The 20121-nt window shown below is 37.4% G+C and overlaps 1 protein-coding gene across 6 annotated transcripts in view; it reads right to left on the reverse strand.

The window, feature by feature from the left end:
• LOC128535599 (1-phosphatidylinositol 4,5-bisphosphate phosphodiesterase beta-4) overlaps positions 1–19781 on the reverse strand; it is a 38260-nt gene extending 18479 nt beyond the window's left edge. For 4 of the 6 annotated variants that reach the window (XM_053509605.1, XM_053509608.1, XM_053509604.1 and 1 more), the window contains exons 1-13: positions 10953–11019; positions 10630–10735; positions 8317–8397; positions 8168–8227; positions 5622–5765; positions 4789–4868; positions 4515–4568; positions 4244–4325; positions 3948–4048; positions 2080–2137; positions 1624–1732; positions 1161–1371; positions 86–179 (exon numbers count right to left, since the gene is read on the reverse strand). In XM_053509605.1, coding sequence (XP_053365580.1) covers positions 86–179; positions 1161–1371; positions 1624–1732; positions 2080–2137; positions 3948–4048; positions 4244–4325; positions 4515–4568; positions 4789–4868; positions 5622–5765; positions 8168–8227; positions 8317–8397; positions 10630–10735; positions 10953–10963 — 1191 coding nt within the window. In that variant the 5' untranslated portion in view covers positions 10964–11019. Of the gene's footprint in view, positions 1–85; positions 180–1160; positions 1372–1623; positions 1733–2079; positions 2138–3947; positions 4049–4243; positions 4326–4514; positions 4569–4788; positions 4869–5621; positions 5766–8167; positions 8228–8316; positions 8398–10629; positions 10736–10952; positions 11020–18987; positions 19049–19697 lie in introns of those variants that run through there. The other 2 variants (XM_053509607.1, XM_053509606.1) reach the window with 2 other exon arrangements.
• Between the last annotated feature and the right edge of the window lie 340 nt (positions 19782–20121).

A 20121-nucleotide genomic window follows, 5' to 3' on the forward strand; every position in this document is an offset into this window, starting at 1 on the left:
AAAACAGCAATGTTGCTATATTGTAAATAAGCACTCAAGTACAATGAGCTCCTCTTAAGAAGCCTTTGAAGTCTTTAGCATTCACCTTGAAAAGCACATCTGTGCACATGGCCTTGCCATGAGTAATAATGGGCTCTTGGTCCTCTCCCTTTCCATCCCAGCAGTCCAGCTCCACACATCTGCAATTAAAACAAACAAAAGCACATCAATATGTATACGCTAGCACACTAAGAGGTTCAGTAACTTCCTAATGATGACCTGTTTAATGACTGAAACAAATGTAATTCATTTTTAAATATCTAAAAGCTTTGTTACAAGAGAATGTATGAGCATTGGGCCAATACATTGCAAATATTTCCTTAAATTGTACTGTTCTATTCAATGGTTGTTTTAATTTCATATACATAAAGCAGACTTGGCTGCTGCAAAACTAAACCATGAAATATTTTGACCCCAGCATGATTACAGGTTAAAAACACTCAGAGAGAAGCTGTTTGCATGTGATTTTAGAGTCAGTTCTCATAAATTTTTTTTTTCAGATTCCCTGTAATAAATGTCTTCATTTTTGTTAGATTGAAGGCCTAACCTTCTATGTGAAACAGCCTTTTAAAAGAAATAAGAATTAAGCCAATACTTATTCATGCTACTATTGCAAAAGCTTAAATAAACCTAATGAAATCCAGTTATTTCATACTTAATTTGTCAGTAAAATGAGTCCCAGAATATTGTTTATATTTTAGTTAAGAATATATGATAATTTAATTTTGACATCTTAAGAAAAAAATATATATATTTTTTTTTTTACAATTAAGTAAAAAGTGTTGCAAACTGATTTTGTCCATGCTTTCTTTGAGTACTTAAATTAAAATGTCCACAATAAAATCTACAATAAAAATTATAGCAAAGTCATGTGTTGATTGAGATTTTGTGTTGAGTCGGCTATAGAACAAAATATTGTTAAATTATAAGAAACATTACAAGCAATACTTTCATTTCAGTATATGACAACATCACCCCATCATAGTATAGGCAAATCTACAGTTCGTATTGAATACATTATAACTGTATGTCACAGAAATGTCTTAATATGTCTTTGTGTCAAATCATTCATCCTTAGTTTGACAGCAGACAATGTGTTCATACTGTATGCGATTATGAACCTGCAACCAGAGAGCAGGACCTGCCGGTACATCTCCACAGAAGACTTTCCTCCAAACTGCCTGCCAGTCAGGTAGGTGTTGTGTGAGGAGTTAATGAAGTAGTGTGAAAGTGGATGATCCATCTCCTGATAGAGCTCCAGTCGGTCAAGAAACACTGGTGCGTTCTCATCAGACATCAGGTACCGACAAAACCCATCACATGTCATCACTCCTAAAGGGCAGAGAGATTAGATTGTGTATACCAAAAACATTATTAAGACACATACACTTTTCAAATGAAATAAATGAATATCAAGGAGGATCTCAACAGTAGCCTAGTGTAATGAATACTAATGAACTTCACAGGAAAATAAATACAAATCTTTGCTTCACCGCTATCTGATCCTCATAGATCAAAACACATCCATAATGATACTAAATGCTAAGGCTGGAAAAAGGTTTACATGTATGTTTCAACTTTTACCTTTCATTCGAAGCTTCTCGTCAGTCTCGTAGGTTTCTATGATTTGCCTTGCACGTTTGGGGTCATAAACCGGAAAAAGTATCTCGTTTAGCCGAGGGTCCCGTTGGTTCTGTGTGAAAATAAGTTGTTGTTTTTTTTTAGTACTGAAGCAGACTCCAGCTGGCTGTAAATGTCTACAGTATTGCCATTTTAAAATGAAACCACATCAATCACACATAGGAAAAAATAAATAAATAAAAAAGTATGCTTTGTATATGCTTCAAAAAGTGTAAGACTGTTACAAAGGAAATGTGCAGAAATCAGTCAACAGTGTGAAAAGGTTACATTTGTGTCAGGATAAGAGATTTTTCTTTCGTCAAAAAAAGGAAGCAAAGCAAAGTGGGAGAAGTGTGATTTAACAATGTAGGAAACAGGAAGCCAAGGTGCAAGTAGAGTAACTGTTTAAAAGCCTCTTACTTCATTCAAAAAGCTGACTAATTGCTCTATGTTTAAATAATCATTCTTATCTTCACAGCTGAAAAAATATATCAGAAACAGTGTTAAACAATAAAATACAGTCATCATTTTTACTTATAATTATAAAAAAAAAATCATCTTGCCATAATGTATTTTTTTCCCTTTTAACATTTCATATTTATGGATTTTAATAAACTTGTTAAGAAAACTAGGTTTGTTAGAATAAAAGGAATTTGGTTATTTACTTTGCCACTTTGTTTATCAGGGGTGTTCAAGTCATACAGGAATGTGTGATAAAATTGTTCTTGAAAGCACAGTAAGGTGATGAAACTCTTAGCTGCAGTGAAGCATTTAAATGGTGCAAACGTTTTAAAGAAGGGTGTGGGGCTTTGAATGACGATCCTGACCGAGATGGTTCAGAGCCCACTGCAGTCGTTTTTGTGAACATTCAGTGAATTAAATGCCAGATCCCTGAAAATCAAAGCATCAAAGGACATACCGTATCTGTCTGTGGGAACTGCACACACAATTACTCACACACACACCACTTGCACATTACAGGAACATGGCTGAGAGTTGTTGCCACATCCTCCATACGGTCATGAACTGGCCCCAAACCATTTCCACATGTTTGGGTACTTAAAGGAGTTCCTGGGAGGCCAGAGTTTCAGGCAGTATAATTATGGCTCCTGTATGCTAAGAAAAGTTTCTATATATTGGCAACCCATTCTCTTTTTTCATTCACATCATTAATTTTCGCCTGTTAACAACAACCTGAGTATGGGAATTGATGGCTCAGTGGTACTGTAGGTTTCTCAGCTGCCATATGGAAGGCCCAGATTCAGTTCCCAGGCAATACCCAAACCCCAGCCACTGGATGCAGTGCTGGTCCCAAGCCTGGATAAAATGAGTGGGTAGTGTGAGGAAGGGCATCTGACATAAAAGTAAAAAAAAAAAATAATTAAAAAACTGTGACAAGGTGTGTGCAGGTCATATGGTCCGCAGTGGCGACCCCTTGATGGGAGCAGTCGAAAGACTTTCAACAGCATAATATCTAAGTGTACTGTACTATCCTTAATCCTTAAGGCCACCATCACCAATCGGTGCATAGGGCAACGAGAGTTCTCCATTGTAGAGGACTTTCGCTGTTTCCGTAGCGGTTGTTTTTTTCCAGGGCAGGTTGCTAGTCCAAAGCCCAACCCTTCTCCTTTCTCATCTGGCACTTGGGAACCGGCAACGGCGGAACTCTAGACCTCCGGCTGCGAGAAGTTACAGCCTCACCCGGGAACCAAACCAGTGATCTCCGGATGATAGGGCGAGCAGTTTACCACTGCGCCACTGCGTGTAATATATATTCTACCATTCTACCACCCTTCACTAGTACTGCATTACTGTACGAGTCAATAAAAAATGAGCCAACCCAAAATAGTTAGCCAGTATTGCATAGCCAGTGCCTGCATCGACACATACTGTAATTATAAGAGTGCATGTGATTTTGAAAGCAGTATGTAGCAGGACCGTAGTGGCTCTTGGCAAAACCCTGGCAAATTTCGACTAATCATGAGTTAACATCATGACAGTTTAAATGGCAGCAAATTCTGCCTAAAGCATGAAACATCTATGAAGGCCTAAAAAAAAAAAAAACGGTATGATCCAATACACATAACTTACACACCACTTCTATGCATTTTTTAGGTGGCTGTGATTTTTTTCCCTACGCCTACACTATAATACATCACACTTAATCTCCCTAGCATTTCCTATGATCTTGTACCAGTTACTGATTCAGGAACAATTCGTGAATGTGGAAAAACCCTGGGACTTTATTACAGATAATGTGTGGGGACTGTACATGATGGCCTACTCACAGTTTCTTGAACAGTGCTTCAATGTCAGTTCTGGGGCAAATCTTCTGAGTGAGGGAGTAAAACTTGCCAAAGGTGAAAACATTGGGCTCAATTTCATCATTCTGAAAGCAGCAAGAGAACAAGTAGAAGCTGTCTGCTGCAAAATAACTTGGTCAGTACAGGTGAATGAGCTAAACTAGATCTACTTGTAACAGGATTCTTGATAATTGATGCTAATGCTAACTGAAAATCAATCTGAGGAGATCATAATTAAAAACCCAGCAAATAGCACTTTCGTAAACATTCTCCCACTTCACCTTTCCACTTGGGAGACCAAGGTCTTTGAGCGCCTGGAATATAACCTTCTCAGTTTTGCCGGAAGCAAAAGTTCTTGTTATGCTGTACAAAGGGGAAAAATGCAATTACATCTGAAAATAACTTTGCTCGATGTTCAAATAAGCACAACACTGGACTAATCACACTGATGCTTCTCAGCATGACCACTTTACAAACAGCAGGACGCTCGTTACGCATGACTCATTTATTTGAAGTAGAAATTACATTTATCAAATAGCTGCACATGTATACCTTCTCACCGGGATTTTTCCACTCACGTTGGTCAAAGACGACAGCTTCATCCAGCTAACAAGAGAAGATTGTCATTAAATAATGCGGGCAAATAATTAGCAGTGTCAGGATTACAAGAGTCATATTGTTTGATACAGAGCCGAGTGTGAAATCATAACTTTAAATATGGTACAGGTTTTATTCAGAAATTCGAACATCATCATACATTTCTTTTTCAAGAAAATTTAATTGGTGACTTAATTGCTCTGTTTGACAGTGGCAGTCTGGTACTCACTGTTTCTTGAGACAGGTCATGGGGCACACATTGTTTGCACGGGTGTTGTGAATCAATAAACGCAAGCTGACGGTCCATTGCTGTGAATAGAGGCGAGTGGAAATGTATGGCAAAAATGTATGTAATGGTAAAAGAACATTTCTGCAGCACGTGCAACAGTGCCATGGAAATGACAAACAACCAAACAGTACAAGCAAATAAGTTAATAAGTAAGTAGACAGACAGACAGATAGATAGATGTACACACTCTACATATTTCCATATAAACACACATACACACACACAGTATATGTACACACAGAGAATCAAAAAATTCTTTTTAAAAAGAAAAACATATAAAAAGTTTTATTATATATTTAATTGCTCTATACTACTTTTCTGTGTGTATACATTTTTTTTTTATACTGACTGACTCTCATGTACTGACTCATATATTCATTCATTCTTTCCTGGTAACTGAAGTTTCTAAGTCAGACCTTGTTCCAAGTTTTATGAGAACTACAAAAATTGTATTTCCATTTCAAGGCTTGATAAGCTGCATTGATATGTAATAAATGATGCCACAAACATTCCTAGACGGAGATATTTTTTTCTTGCATTCTTCCCGCATTTCCTCCATCTCATCATTCTAAATAACAGTTTCATGAGGAAGCTATTTTTACTCAAAATACCGGGAGACAGATGAAGCCTCTTACAGTGCTTAAGTGTGAGGTCTTTAAATGTACTGGTACTCCAGTCAAGTACTCTTCCTTCCTCGAAAATATTCTGAAGTGCACGGGGAGAAACAGATTACCTCAGGATGGATTTCGACTTCCTGTGAGTGGTTAGGTTACCTTTGCAATGCTAATGGTTGGTGCCACTATGTACATGAAGCTGAGGTTAACCAAGTCTGTGCCACTGCATATGCAGATGATCCTGCCCTCCAAGTCACTCTCAGACTTCCCTGTGGTCTCAATTGCTGACAGAATCTTTGGATCCTACAGAGGCAGAATGCACAGCTGAATACTCATCATACAGTGCTAAGGAACAAAACAATAACAAGCAATAAACGTATTAAATAAAATAATAATGATTTAGATTAGAGATGTCAAACATATGGGCCACGGGCCATTACGCTCCTATTAAAGGATCTAATCTAGCCCACAAAATGAATTTAGAATTTGTGCCATCTGCCATCAGGCTTCACAGTGACACTGTCCTAAGGGACTTGCCACATCGAACGAATGAATGAATGAATAAAAGGACAGAATTCTTCATATTTCATACAGTACAGATCATATGCAAGTTTGCTTTTAAACCATGTTTTTTGTAAGTATACCCATGGGTTTTGTATATACCCATGGCCTTTGTCCTGAATGACAAACTACATCTATTTTTTATTTGTACAAAATGTTTCCTTATTCTCTATTTTATTAGTTTCTACTCCACGAGACTGTACACACACAAAATTGTACACTGTATATTGTATAAATAACTGACATTTGTTTTGTAGGTACGGTAATATATATGTTCACAAATATTTCATTTGTTTTAGCCCTGAAAGAAAACACAGCTGAATAGAATGGTGTGTGTTGCCGTGCAACCCAGGCAGACTGACAGCCTGTGGTCTGTAAGAGTAGCAACAATACAGTTTTAATCAAAGAAACTACTGGAAGAATTAGATTTTTTATGTTGTTGTTGCTGTGAACATAAACAGTGAAATGTACCAGTGCTGATACTGTACATCACAGACAGTTCTATACAGTAAAAATCTTGAAAATGTAAATTTTTATACTGTAATTTTGCCATTTTATAAAAAAATCATAAATTATCCATTTAAAGCTATGAATGCCTTTTATCTTAGATCCATTCATTTACACAGGATCAAAAATAATTGGACAAACAGACAATACAAAACACATGTATTATTCTACATCATTCCTTTTATATTTCTAGGCACATCATTTGTAGTCAATGGCTGTCTGAAGTTTGGATCGCATATACATCACCAGATGCTAAGTTTCCTCTATTGAGATGCTTTGCCAGACATTTACTGCAGCCACCTTGAGCTTATGCTTGTTTGTGGCTCGTGGTAGGTTTTGAGTCATTATTTATCTGCACTCTGAAGTGCCTTAGAGCATTTGAATGAGTCTGAGCAGAAAGTATAGCTCTTACACAGAAGTCAAAATTCACCCTGCTACATGTATCAGCACTCACATCTTCAATAAACACCAGTGACTCATATTTATTGGGAGAGATACAGTACATACCCATAACATATCACTCCCTCCACCATGTTAGATGATGATGTAGTGCTGTATGCTTTGGATCATGAGCCCCTTCATTCGTGAGCCTTCTCAAGTTACAGTAGTTTTGGCCTCATCTTTCCAAAGAACGTTGTTCTAGAACTGGACAGGCTTTTCTAAAAAATTTTATCTAGCCCTTCTGTTCTTATGCTGGTTTGCATCTTGAGGTAAAACATCTGTATTTACATTCATAAAGGCATCTCTTAACAATAATAACAACTACTTTCTCGAGAGTGTTTCGGATTTGGCTAGAAGCTGTGATGGGATTTTTCTTCACCTGGGAAAGAACTCTGCAGCCATCCTTTTTGGTTGTCATCCAGTCCTTTTGGTGTTCTTGAGCTTATCAGTGCATTTTATTGCCAAATTGTTGTTTCAGCCACTCCTAAAGTTTCTGCTCAATGATAGGAGTTTCCATTTTTCAGCTGCTAAATACATATTTAACATTTGCAATCAACTCCAGACCTTCTATCTCCTATCAGTGTATGAGATGAGCATTATATCGCCATATATATCCTTATTATTAACTTAGTACAAGTATTAACTTGGTAATAACCTGTAACATTATTGAGGTAACGGGCCGAACCTAGCCATAAAAACGCTTATCAGTCATTTGTCCCATTACTTTTGAGCCTAGGAAAATGGAGAAACTGTGTAAAAACATTCCTATTCCTAAACAATGAGAAATAATTTTCCTAAGCAATACTTTTGCTAAACCTCTTGAATTAAAGCTGAAAGTCTACACTTCAATCACATTTTGATTGCTTCATTTCAAATCCACTGTGGTAGGGAGGCGAAATTACACAAATTGTGTCACTGTGCTAACCCTTCTGGAGCAGACTGTAAATATCAGCACTCCTGGCACGCCACTTGTCCAATCAAATCAGTGGACCACAACTAAATGTTGTATAATGGACACTAAACTGATTGGTTTTGTCTGGATAATTTAAGAGTTTATATTTAACTATGTGTAATGCGGCCCATTACGTAAAAAGATTTACATCATTTGAACCATAAACCAAATTGGAAAAAATGTGGCGAACTTTTTTATAACCTATATTTAATAGTGCAAATTATAGGCATGTTAATGACTTTACCTTGGGCACATTTGTGTTTCTTATACTGTTGATTAAAGAGCACTCCAGAACCTGACCTTCCTAAGGAAAAGCAAGAAGCAGTATAAATATTCTGAAACCCAGACAAATTACTATAAAGTACTGCATTAGTCTAACAGAAGTGCTCATACCTTTCCTTCACTTTTCCATGTGATAAAGAATGCAAAGGCATCCACTCTGAAAAAGCAATGAGGCTCAAAGACAAATGGATCCTAAGGGGGAAAAACAAACAGGACAGAAACACTATTCAAACACTAATGAAGAACTAATATATATAATTAATCTATATACACCGTTCTAGGAGGAACAAATACCACAAATCAAAGACAGGACAGCAGACAGTAAGTGTTTGCAAAACTATTTAAATTGTTAAATCAAGTGATAACTTGAGAAATTTGCCTTTAGCTTTAAATGACAACCTAAAATATTCAATGCATCCATTCATAACATTTCATTAGCTGTATTGTTGCATTCTAAACCGTTATAAGTCTTTCTGAAAATCTAAAAAATAAAGACAGCACCATTTCTAAGACATAAATGTGAAATTCTATGTGCATGTACCCTTCACTGCGATCTTATTATTCTGCTCACCAGATAAGAGCTTCTTGAGAGTCTAAAACATTAAAAGCTTTTAACAAAAAAAACTTTGCTCCAAGGAAGAAAAACACGCTTACAAATGTTCAGGGCTTCGTCATAGATAACATTTTTTTCACATTTCTTCATTAACAATTACAGTACCAGTTATGTTTTATGGTTTCGGCTTGTCAGAAGTCATTCCACTGTTCGAATAAACTAATATAACGCTACCCGGAAGGCAGTGTATGCCACTTTTAAGGGATTTAGCTCATTGATACAAAAGCTTCCAAAAATAAGAGAAAAAAAAAAACTAAAAATCTGAGCCAAGACACTGGTGAGTAGTTAAAAGGAAATACCACAAACGCAGTGGTAAAGTTATTTTGTATGATAAATCTGAACACTGTCCTGATGCATGCCAAGTTTGCTTTTTGCTTCATTTGTTTCTCAACAAGACAGAGGAAAACATTTATAAACTTTTATAAATTGTTCCATATTTAATACTAAAGTGTGAACTCATAAACTATAATAAGGTTTTATGACAATTTACCCTTGATGCACGCCAAATTGCATCTTACTGGGAATTTGTACTGGTTCCAGTGTCATTTTTTATGACCTTATTTCTGAGGTACTGTGGGAAACTTTTAAATGGGCACTTTGTCAAGTTTTGAGGGGGGTTTAAGTAAGACAATATAAACTGCAGTAGATTACAGTCTATTCCTTGTAATGAACCAACACAGTGTGGAAGATGTTCAGAGGATATTTACTAACTAAACAAATACCACTCAGCTGCATTTTTATATCATGGATATAAAGAACTCCCAAAGTGCTCTGCGGTCCCTCATGGGAAATTCATGCTTGGGTTTGACAGCTTTAGTCCGGTCACTCACACACTGTACGTGAGAATAACAGCTTTCCAAAAATATTCAGTCCAAGATAAACTAGCATAGACTGACCAGGAATTCTCACAGGACTTTTGAGAATGCAGATGTCCTCAGCCAAAGATGACTTTGAAGATGCAGAATCCATGAATCTTGCATTGGACGTATAGTACTGCTAGGGCAAATGCTTTATGAATAGATTCTAAATGCATAGATTCTCAGAGTCAATGGGAGCATGCAAAATAACTAAACCACACTTCAACATTAATAACTCTAGAAAATTAACCAATCTCTATTTAAGCATTTAAGCTGAGTTTCTTACGTACTTTAATACTCTGTAAAACAGTATCACGGATATTTTTAAAGGAGGTAAAAAAAAAAGACTATCAACTTTTGACTTTAGCAATGCTTTTAAATCTTTAAAGCTGACATTTAGACGTTTTCTTTTCCAGACACTGTGGTATCATGTGGTTCTTTCCCAGACACATGATATCTAACAAAATAAGCACCAGATAAAAAAAACTACATAAATTAAATGTAAATTAAAACACATAGGCATGATCCATATTTTATACAAACACATATAATAATAATAATAATAATAATAATAATAATAATAATAATAATAATAATAATAATCAAAAGGGTTAGCTGTTCTAAAATAGTTCTTGCAAGAAAGGTATTGTCAAGTGCATTTAAAAACCCAATTAAGCACCATGATGAAACCATCCCAGAAAAGCAAGACCAAAACTTCATTTCAAAAGAAGTTCATTTAGAGTTACCAGCCTCAAAAATTAAAAATTAACAGCACCGCAGATCAGAGCTGTTATAAAGTCTTTACAGAGCATAAGTAGGAGACACATACCGATATCAACTGTTCAGAGGAGATTATTGCCTACAGCATTGCTTTACAATGTAGAAAGAAATAAAAATCAGGAAAAAACATGGGATTCAAAAATAATATTTTATATTATAATATAATTTCCTTACCTCATCAAATCTGTCAAAATATTCCCCTACTTGCATAAAGTGAGGTACCAGCCTCTTCCAGTTAAATTCATATGCTTTGGCCATTTGTCCTATAAGACAAGAGAAGCTAAAACAATAAAGAGACAGAGAAAGAAGTGAATTACACGTCACACAGGATGCACCAAGAGAAGATAGAACCCAGGGCAAGCATCCATAAATACAAGCAATGGGAGGTGCTGTAATAGACTACTGCCCCACTAGGATTGACTAACTGACTGACTGACTGACTGACCAAAAGGATTTAAAAAAAATAATAATAAACACCACCCTTTATATATACACACCAGTCAGCCATAACTCTAACACCATCAAAATTGAACTTGGGTTTTGGGTTCCCCTTGCGCTGCAGGGGTAGCTCTGACCCCTTTGGGCCTGACTCCACAGGACCTCTGGGTGTGTGCTGTGGTGTCTTGCAACAGGACTTTGGGTAAGGGTCCATTGGATGCTGTGGGTTGCTCAGTGGGGCCTCTATGGATCGGACATGTTTGTCCCCCGCATCCCATGGGTGCTTGATCAAATTGGGATTTGGAGGCCAGGTCAAGAACCTTGAACTCTTTGTCAGTTTGTTATTAGTTAGGCTGTGATGCACTGAGTGTCCTGATACTTTTCTATCATGGCCAGAGTTTTAGGCAGTTTGTGCTGTATTGGCTTTTCTGTAAGACAGACCAGACGGACTAGCCTTTGGTCCTCACGGGCATAAGACTGGCATTAGGTATTTTCTTTGGGTGATGAGCTGCCTTCTTTTTGTGCATTCTTTTAGAATTGTGCTCAAAATGTTCTTCCTTTGTCTCATCAGACCATAACATTTGGCCATGTGGTTTGGTGCAAAATAGATAGACTTGTATGTTTTTCTCCACAAAGAAGGGCTGCATTTACTGTACCCACCCCATAAAACCAGGCCTGTGAAAAACACAAGATTGTTGTCACATGCAGAGAGTGAATAATACTTCTTCAATATTGCTGTAGGTCTCTTGGCAGCCTGCCTTATTCAGTATGTTGGAGGAACATCCTGTTCTTTGTAATGTCTCTCTTCACAGTGTTTCATGGTACATCCAATGTTTTAGTAATTCTTATTGCAACCCTTCTCTTGATTGATACATTTTGATTATTAGATCATTGCTGTAAGCTCTTGGCAAATTGTGGCTTTAACAGTCAGATGAAACAAAAAGTAGAATAGATATACATTTTTATATCTTTTAATGTGACTGAGTCATCTTATGTTGATCCAAAGATTTACAACAAAGATCCAATTCAACAAACCAGTGCTCAGGATTTTAACAGTAATCTTAATTACTGTAGCATTTTAGTCATTCTAAGGTAAGAAAGAAGTGTAACCAGAAAGTATCAGATTAAAATGTGTATGAACAAAACAATTTTCTAGTTATATTATTTAATGAGCTCATAACCTTAAATGACCTTAACTTTTTATTTGCTTGCAAATTTTATTGGCCTATAAATAAAGTATTAATGTTAATAAAGCCCAAGTTCTTTGTGCTGGGTGGAAATCAGCTCCTATGTGCTCATTGGAATTGGCTGTGTGTTGTGGTCAGTTAGCAGCATCCAAAAAGCATATCAAACAATATGGGCCAAGTGGGGGCCATTACAAACACTTCAGTCTGTCAAAATCATCAAGTCTGCAGCACCGGAGAGTCAAGCTGATCGTTATGGAACATGTATGCTGCTCACTCATGTGTGTGTACAAGTCCTCATAAGTACTGAATTAAGCTCTAAATAATGCATGCTGAAGTACCAGCTGCGGCTCACTCTCTATAAGCTCCAGAGAAAGGAGCACACACTGAAGATTACTGCACTAACCTTGTTTTTTTGACCTTCTCACGTCCTTTCTGCTAGAGGAGGTTGGTTTCACTGGATTCGTAATAGTAATGCAAACAGGCTTAATAGCTTTCCCTGAGGGGTGTTCCTTAAGCAAAACTTAAAACTGTAAACATTTATTCAAAATAGATGTTCCTGGTTCCTAAATCAACCAGTATCTCCCTTTTGTCAAATCAGCAGTGTTAAGCAGTATTAAGTCCAGACAAATGAAAAAAAAACAGATTGCTGGTGTTAACTCTCATATTTAATTTTCAGGTCTGAACTGTACGTGAGCCCCAGATGCTCATGTCCCACTTGACTTAAAATGCATGGGATCCATCTTATGAGCACTAGGTAAGTTTTTTTTTATTGTCCTAATCAAAGTGAGTGTCTCTTAGGACAATTTAAGAGGACAGACGTGACGAACTCGTGAAGAATTTGCTGACCTGACTTAGCATCTAGCTGAATAGAGTGCAAGAAGCCACATGTATCAGTCAGTGCTGTGAGGAAAGGTCAGAATAATACTCATCCATTTTTTGTTTATCTGCAAGTAAATAAACTATATAGAGATATATTATCTTGAAGGTCTATTTTCTGTGAAGGTAATGAAAATACTGTATACTGAAATATAGACTGAGAGGTATACTGGTCCAAGATAGGGATGGAGTTGGACACAGACCTAACGGTTTTTACCTTTTGAGGTGTGTGGGTGGGAAATGTTCATTTAACAAAGGCAATCAGATAAATATGAAAATAAACATGATGGGAGATGCCATTACAGAGAAAAAAAATTACCAAATAAACTCATACCAGCATATACAGAAGCTATTTGGAGATATGAGGAGCATTCAAGTCAAACTAGGACTTTTGATTTTGCAGATGTAAATTCTTTCACTCAGGTGGAAACATGGACACACAAGGCAAGGTCTTACGGAAAAAGGGTCATTTTATTAGGAAAAAATGGATGGAGAAAGAAAAGAAAGGAAGGAAAGTAGTGAGGGTGTTCACTGGGGGTCCAGAGGAAGTTCCTGTAATGTAGTGCAGACCAAGTAGTGCGATGGGCAGTATAAGATCATGCATTTCCCTGAAAAAACAGAATGGCTTTGGTGATCAAACCAGGCTGTTTTTTTTTTTCAATAAAGGAGAGGCACATTAAAGGAGTTGCTGTGAGACCAGCATTTCAAAAAGTGAAGCATGCAGTCCGAGCATGGCATGAGAAAACTTTCTACCTTGATGATATCCAAGCAGTAGTAAAACACTGGAACAAGTGCATTAGTGTAGCAGGGGATTATATAAAGAAATAAAGGTAGTTTTTACTCTCATAACTGTGTTCTGTTATTCTGCACAATACCGGTTTGACTAGAACCTCATGACAATTCTTTTGATACCTACCAAAACAAATTTGCCCCTTTTTTGCGTTTGAACAACAACAGCTTGTAACATTACCTACATTCTAAGGATTGTATAAAAACCTTTTCCAATTGTTTATTTACCCTACTTTACTTTATATAATTAGTATACATTTATGTACTGTATAGTGTCCACCATTCAAGCTTCTGAGAAACTTATTACTAATGATAAAAAAAGAAAAACACTTAACATTTTCTGAACATTTTTTTCAACATTTTAATAGTTGAAATTGCAGTGGTTCAAATGTAAGTATTAGTAATGAGAAAAATATAAGAATAATAATTAAAAAAAGTTTTGTCCCAACTTAAATGCAAAACTTGAATTCTAGTGATGACATCAAAATTGGATCAGTTCATTTCTTTAACTGAGCGCTGGTGCTATTTTATCTTTTTTTTTTTTTTAAGAAGTGTTACAAAGTAATGTGAACATTAGGGCAGATTAGTAGCCAGTCTAGAGAACTTGCTAATAGCACAGCTTTGGGAATTAGCAAAATCCCTAAAGAGCTGAGTGCTGTTACAAAGTGTGCCTTGCAGAATATATTAGCATTAGACTTGCCTCTAACATCTAAAGGAGAACCCATAGATTAGTTGTTGGTGTTGAGTACGGCTTCTGAATTACTCGGCGCAAGAAAGAGCTGAAATATGTAGCTGCACGGCTTTACATCTCTGTTGACGAGGCGCATGACCCCAGTGCTCCAAGAAAAATTGTCTAGCTAGTGGATTAGAAGATTTGGAGAGGACTGTAATGGAATACACTGTCCTTTGATCGTTCTTGCACTCCTGATCAAAGCGATGCAATGTCCTGTTACTGAAAGAGGGGAGGAAAAAAAATTGCAAACCATAATATGGATCAAAACAAGTTAATATATATTGTGAGCTTTTCTCTCACTCACACACACACACACACACACACGCACATGTGCGGTGAGTCAAAAATTCTCCGGACTTTGGCTATAGAATTTATTTTTTATGTAATATTCCCTCATTAATTTTTTTTTTTTTTATCTGAGCTAAAAGTCACAAAAGCACCGCTATCCTCACTTCCTCATCATTGTAAGTCTGCGTTCAGGGTACCAAACAGGTGAAAGTCAACATAAAGACAACAGAGAGGATGCTTTAACACCTCCAAGTTTTTATTGTCATGCAAGATCACAATGTCATTGAATAGCAGTCTTCTGTGTTTAATCCAAAGTTTAGGGTTCAGCTCTTTAATAAGCATCTAACTGTAAGGAGCACTGTTGATTGTTGAACCTCTCAGACTCGTAGTGATGAATCCATGTCTCATCATCTGCAATAATTCTCTTTAAGAAACTTTCACCTTCCAGGGAAAAGTTAAAAAGTTTGTTTGTATATGCTTTTCCGTTAGTTGTTTCAGCACCAGGTACACTCTCAGACTACAAAAAAAAAACTAATCACAGCACGATGCTCTTCTTTCGTGCAAATCACAAGTAGGGCATCCATTTTTGCTCACACCACACTTGAACAAATAAACTGATGTAAAACGTCCACGCCTGCACAGCAGTAACTGGGGAGACAACAAAGGTATCAAAAAACCCAGTGCACCACAGCCTGTCAGATACTGTATAGGGCTTAGCCAGCAAAAGTTCAAGGTTGTTGTGGCAGACAAACAACAATGATTCTCAAAGAATCCCATGTTAACATCCCTGTCCCAGACACACCATAGCACTCACCCAGATGTCTCGAGGAGCCATGAGGTGTTCAAGTCAAACTGGGACTTGTGATAAAATTTCTCATAAATAAGGATGCAAAACTCATTTCAAAAAAGTCTTTACTTCAAGCACAGTAAGACTCATAGTCGCAGTAAAGCATTTGAACAAATCCTGATCCTTAAAAGCAACATCGTTTGCACATTCCAGGAACTCGGCTGGGAGCTATTGTCACATACAGCGCATACAGTCCTGACCTCGATCCAAGCCAATTTTCACTATTAAGGGAGTATCTGAGAGGCCAACATTTCAGAAATGCAGCAGGCATTCCAATCATGGCTCCGGCATACTGAGATACTTTCTATCTTGATATCCAAGCACTAGTGAAACACTGGAATAAGTGCAAATTCCTCCAAATTCCTCAAATCCCAATCTAATCAAGCATCCATGGGATGTGCCAGACAAACAACCCTGATCCCAAAAAATCCCCTGCTAACATCCCTGTGCCAGACACCATACCACACCCCAGATGTCTCATAGAACCACGCCTCCAAGGGCCCAGAGCCACCCCGTTGGCACAAGGGGAACCTAAAACCTAGGTGGTTATTATGTTAAAGTGTTTAAAGTTATGGCTGATCTGTGTACATTTAAACTTTACTGGTTTTATTGGTGTCCAGCTGGCTTTCTGGCTCATATACTTAAGGCCAGATGCAGTAAATATGCTGTACAGATGTGCAAGCCTGATGCAGACAAGGTAAAATTCTCGGAATAAAGAATCAACTCCCTGTAACTACCTTTGGGTGTTACTTTAAAACATCATAAGCTATGCGACAAAAATGAAGTTATTTTCTATTATCAGAGAACACATTTGGTCTTTTACTGCTACCAGCCAGCAATTCCTCAAGTGATATTATGCATATGTAAAGTGTGTGTGTGTGTGTGTGTGTGAGAGTGTGTGTGAGAGTGTGTGTGAGAGTGTGTGTGAGAGTGTGTGTGTGTGTGTGTGTGTGTGTGAGAGAGAGAGAGAGAGAGAGGGTGGAAAATGTGTGCTTGGTATAAATACTGTATCAATACCGGCTACACATATCTGAAACTGGACTAATAAACCAAATATAGAAGTTGCCTCATGCTGCTTTCACATGCTCTTGGTACAGACTTGTTTTCCAATCTTTGCACGTAAGTATCCTACTACCTACAGTATAGCGGTCCTAAACTAGTCTGATATTTAAAATACAGAGCACATAAACACAGCATTAAAGCAAGTTAGAGTTTGACCAAGTGATGCATGGGAACATGCTTATTAGTTTAGTTATTAACCTAGTTAACCCAGTGTAAGTATGTATCCAATTATGTAAACATTAAAGCACTTTTTGTAAGTCGCTCTGGATAAGAGCGTCTGCCAAATGCCTAAATGTAAATGTAAATGTAACATGCATATGGTTCTTTATTTGTTTTTTTCCCCCTGCAAACAATGTTATATGGCATTATGTATTGGCTAGGCAATATTAGTGTGCTACTGTTTATGCATCGTTCACAAACGTGGTCCTTAAAGAAAGCATCTCTAAAGCATACAGTAACTCCTGTAATTTACACTTTTTGTAATTATTAGCCTTTTTGGCTGGTCATAGGGAATCAAATGAATTTAACTAAAACCTCATCAAACAAGTAGACAGGAAAAAAAAAAACATCCGCTTATATCTAATGACAATTTTAATAACACATGGAAAATTCAGGATAAAAACAAACAAACAAAAAAAAAAAACTTTGGCTTAATACTTATGCAAAATACTATTGTACACATTTAATTCATAAGTCACATATTATGTCAATATTTAGATTGTCCCCATGTGTACATAGATTACCTCCAATGGTCTCTTAGATATATCTGTTTACCTACCCATCCTAAACCATCATTCGAACTAATAGTTGGCTGTAATGACGTATGCTTTTGTGCAGAATTTATTTCTATAAGGGAAAGGGACGCTGCCAACCTCTTGCAACCCAGAGCTGCACACACACTCACGCATCCACTCATATACGACAGGCAATTTGGAACCATCAATAAGCCTACAATACATAAGAAAAACTGGAGTATCTGGAGGAAACCCACTAATCATGAGGAGAAGATGCAAACTAAACAAACACAATCCAGAGGCAAGATAAAAAAAAAAATTTAACCTGAAGGTGCGAGGTGGGAGTGATAACCACTAAATCTTTGTCGTACTGTGCCAACAATACATAAATTGGCTATGGAAAATTGCCCCAAGGTGTAAATCTGTGTGCTTGGTGCCCTGATATGGACCTGCATCATATTGAGAATAAATTCCAACTCCATATCTAGTGTTCCAGCAAGCCTGGCCAGAATAAAGCAATCAATGAATGGATTAAATGTATGCTGAGGGTATCAGTGAAATATTTGTTAAAATTTCAATGGGTGCAAAAAAGTTTAAGAACCACTGATCTACAGCATATTTATGAGGGTGTTCAAGTCAAACCGGGACTTGATAATTTCTCGTATATGAGGATGCAAACCTGATTTCAGAACAAAACTTAAAGCACATGTGCAATGTGGAACGCCTGATCCTTGAAAATCCACGGATAACATATTATGTGAACTCGAATGGAAGTTAATATAACATACAGTCCTGACCTCAATTCTCAAGCTATTTCCACATATTTGGGTTATTAAAGGAGTTTTCCGGAAGGGCAGAGTTTCAGGTGTGAAGCAGGTAGTCTGATCATACCGAGAACACTTTCTATCTTTATGGTATCCAAGCACTAGTGAAACGCTCGGTTAGTGCATTAGTGTTGAAGGGGACAATATAGAGAAATAAAACTAGTCTTTACTCTCATAACTGTGTTCTGGGCTATCAAAAGTCCCGGTTTGACTTGAACGCCCGGTGTGTTGAAGTTTTTTTTTTAATGCACCAGTTTAAATTCTAATATCTGGCAAGCCAGCAGGAGAAAAACACTGGAGCAGCATATAACAGGCTGAATGCTCTTTCTCCTCTGATAACTCTAGCAGATGTCTCGGGTTCCTCTCGGTAAAGACTGGATCCACACTGTCAGGTTCAGTCTAAGCACTAACTTGGGTAAGTCATTAAAACCTCAGGCAAACCAACAGGACCTTCATTAAATACTTTGATTTTAATACAAATCGAACCTGTAGATTTAAATCAAATTTCTCTTTTAGCAGGTTGTTTCTCATTAAAGACGACTAAATAAAACACAACACACATACAGTCTGCACTTTCAAGTAACTGTCAGACGCGCGCTTTTATTTTTAACAATTGCGGCAACGGGTAGCTGATTTTAAACAAGGATGTGAGTTTTAATTATAGTCAGTCGTGAAGACTGGAGGCGTGTGTGTCACTCCAGACAGAGAGCTGTGTGAGGAACACACACACACACTCACTCACTCACTCACTCACCCGCTCGCCGCTGCCTCAGAGGGAAACTCGCTCTGTGTGTCCCTGGCCCTGTCCTAATTTCCACACTGGCCGCTGGCTCAAGTGCACTCGGCTTATGCGTGTTAAAAGTGACCCGGAAACAGCGCCACACACAGGCGAATTAGTTTAGTGCACTTCGTTGGATTCTTGAGTTTTGTGATTTTATAAACTATTCTGCAGTTTTTTTTGTTTATAGTAAAATTTGTTTTTTAATAAAGTCAAAGTTTTAACAATTTAATGCACTGAAAATGTAAAACAATCAGGTAAACCAAATAAAAAGCCTAACACTATTATAGCAATATCAACACTTTACTGGTGGCACAGTGGACCAGTGGTTAGCACTGTCGCTTTGCACCTCCATGGTCAAAGGTTTGATTTGTGGGTTTGCGTACCTGGAGTTCCCTGTGACGCTGTCCAAGATAAGCAATATAGGAAATGAATGAATAAGTGAATATAACTCTACAGAATTCTTAAATCACCATAACTTACAAAATTGATTAAATGTGCATGCAGATTTTTAATCCCATTATTACCAAAGTTATTATTATTGACCAATCCCACCTGCTCCGGCAGACCTATCTGACTTATTTCACATGGCCACAAGAAAAGCTGACTGATCCCAAGGACTTTTCCCAAGACAGGGGCTCACTACAGCAGACGTCTCCACTGCTTCCTTGTTTATTTCTCCTTACTATGCTTTCCTTGGTTATTGCAGAACCCAGAGAATGTAAGACCGGCCCTCTTGATGCATCCTCTTTACTGTGTTGGGGAGTAACTCATGTAGTAGGAAATGAGAGAGACATTTGTCTATCTGTGTGCATCAGTCTGTGATCCAGCAGAGAGAAATATAGCAGGCATGTTGTTTCTGGATGAGGCGAGATCAATCTGCCAAACCAATCCCATATCCGTTTTATCCCCTAAGGGTGGAGCCACCATTCTGTCACCAGAAAGTCGTCCCTGGAGATAAGGTCTGCTCCCAGATTGAGGTCATCTGAAACATAAGTTGCCAGGAGGGATAGCGAGTGGACGGATCTGTGTCAAAACGAAGACATAAAAAAAAAAAAGAGAGACAAGGTTTATGTTTATTATGCTTATGTATGACACCACTATGCTCTG

This window comes from Clarias gariepinus, chromosome 13 (genome assembly GCF_024256425.1).
Source record: "Clarias gariepinus isolate MV-2021 ecotype Netherlands chromosome 13, CGAR_prim_01v2, whole genome shotgun sequence".
NCBI lineage: Eukaryota > Metazoa > Chordata > Actinopteri > Siluriformes > Clariidae > Clarias > Clarias gariepinus.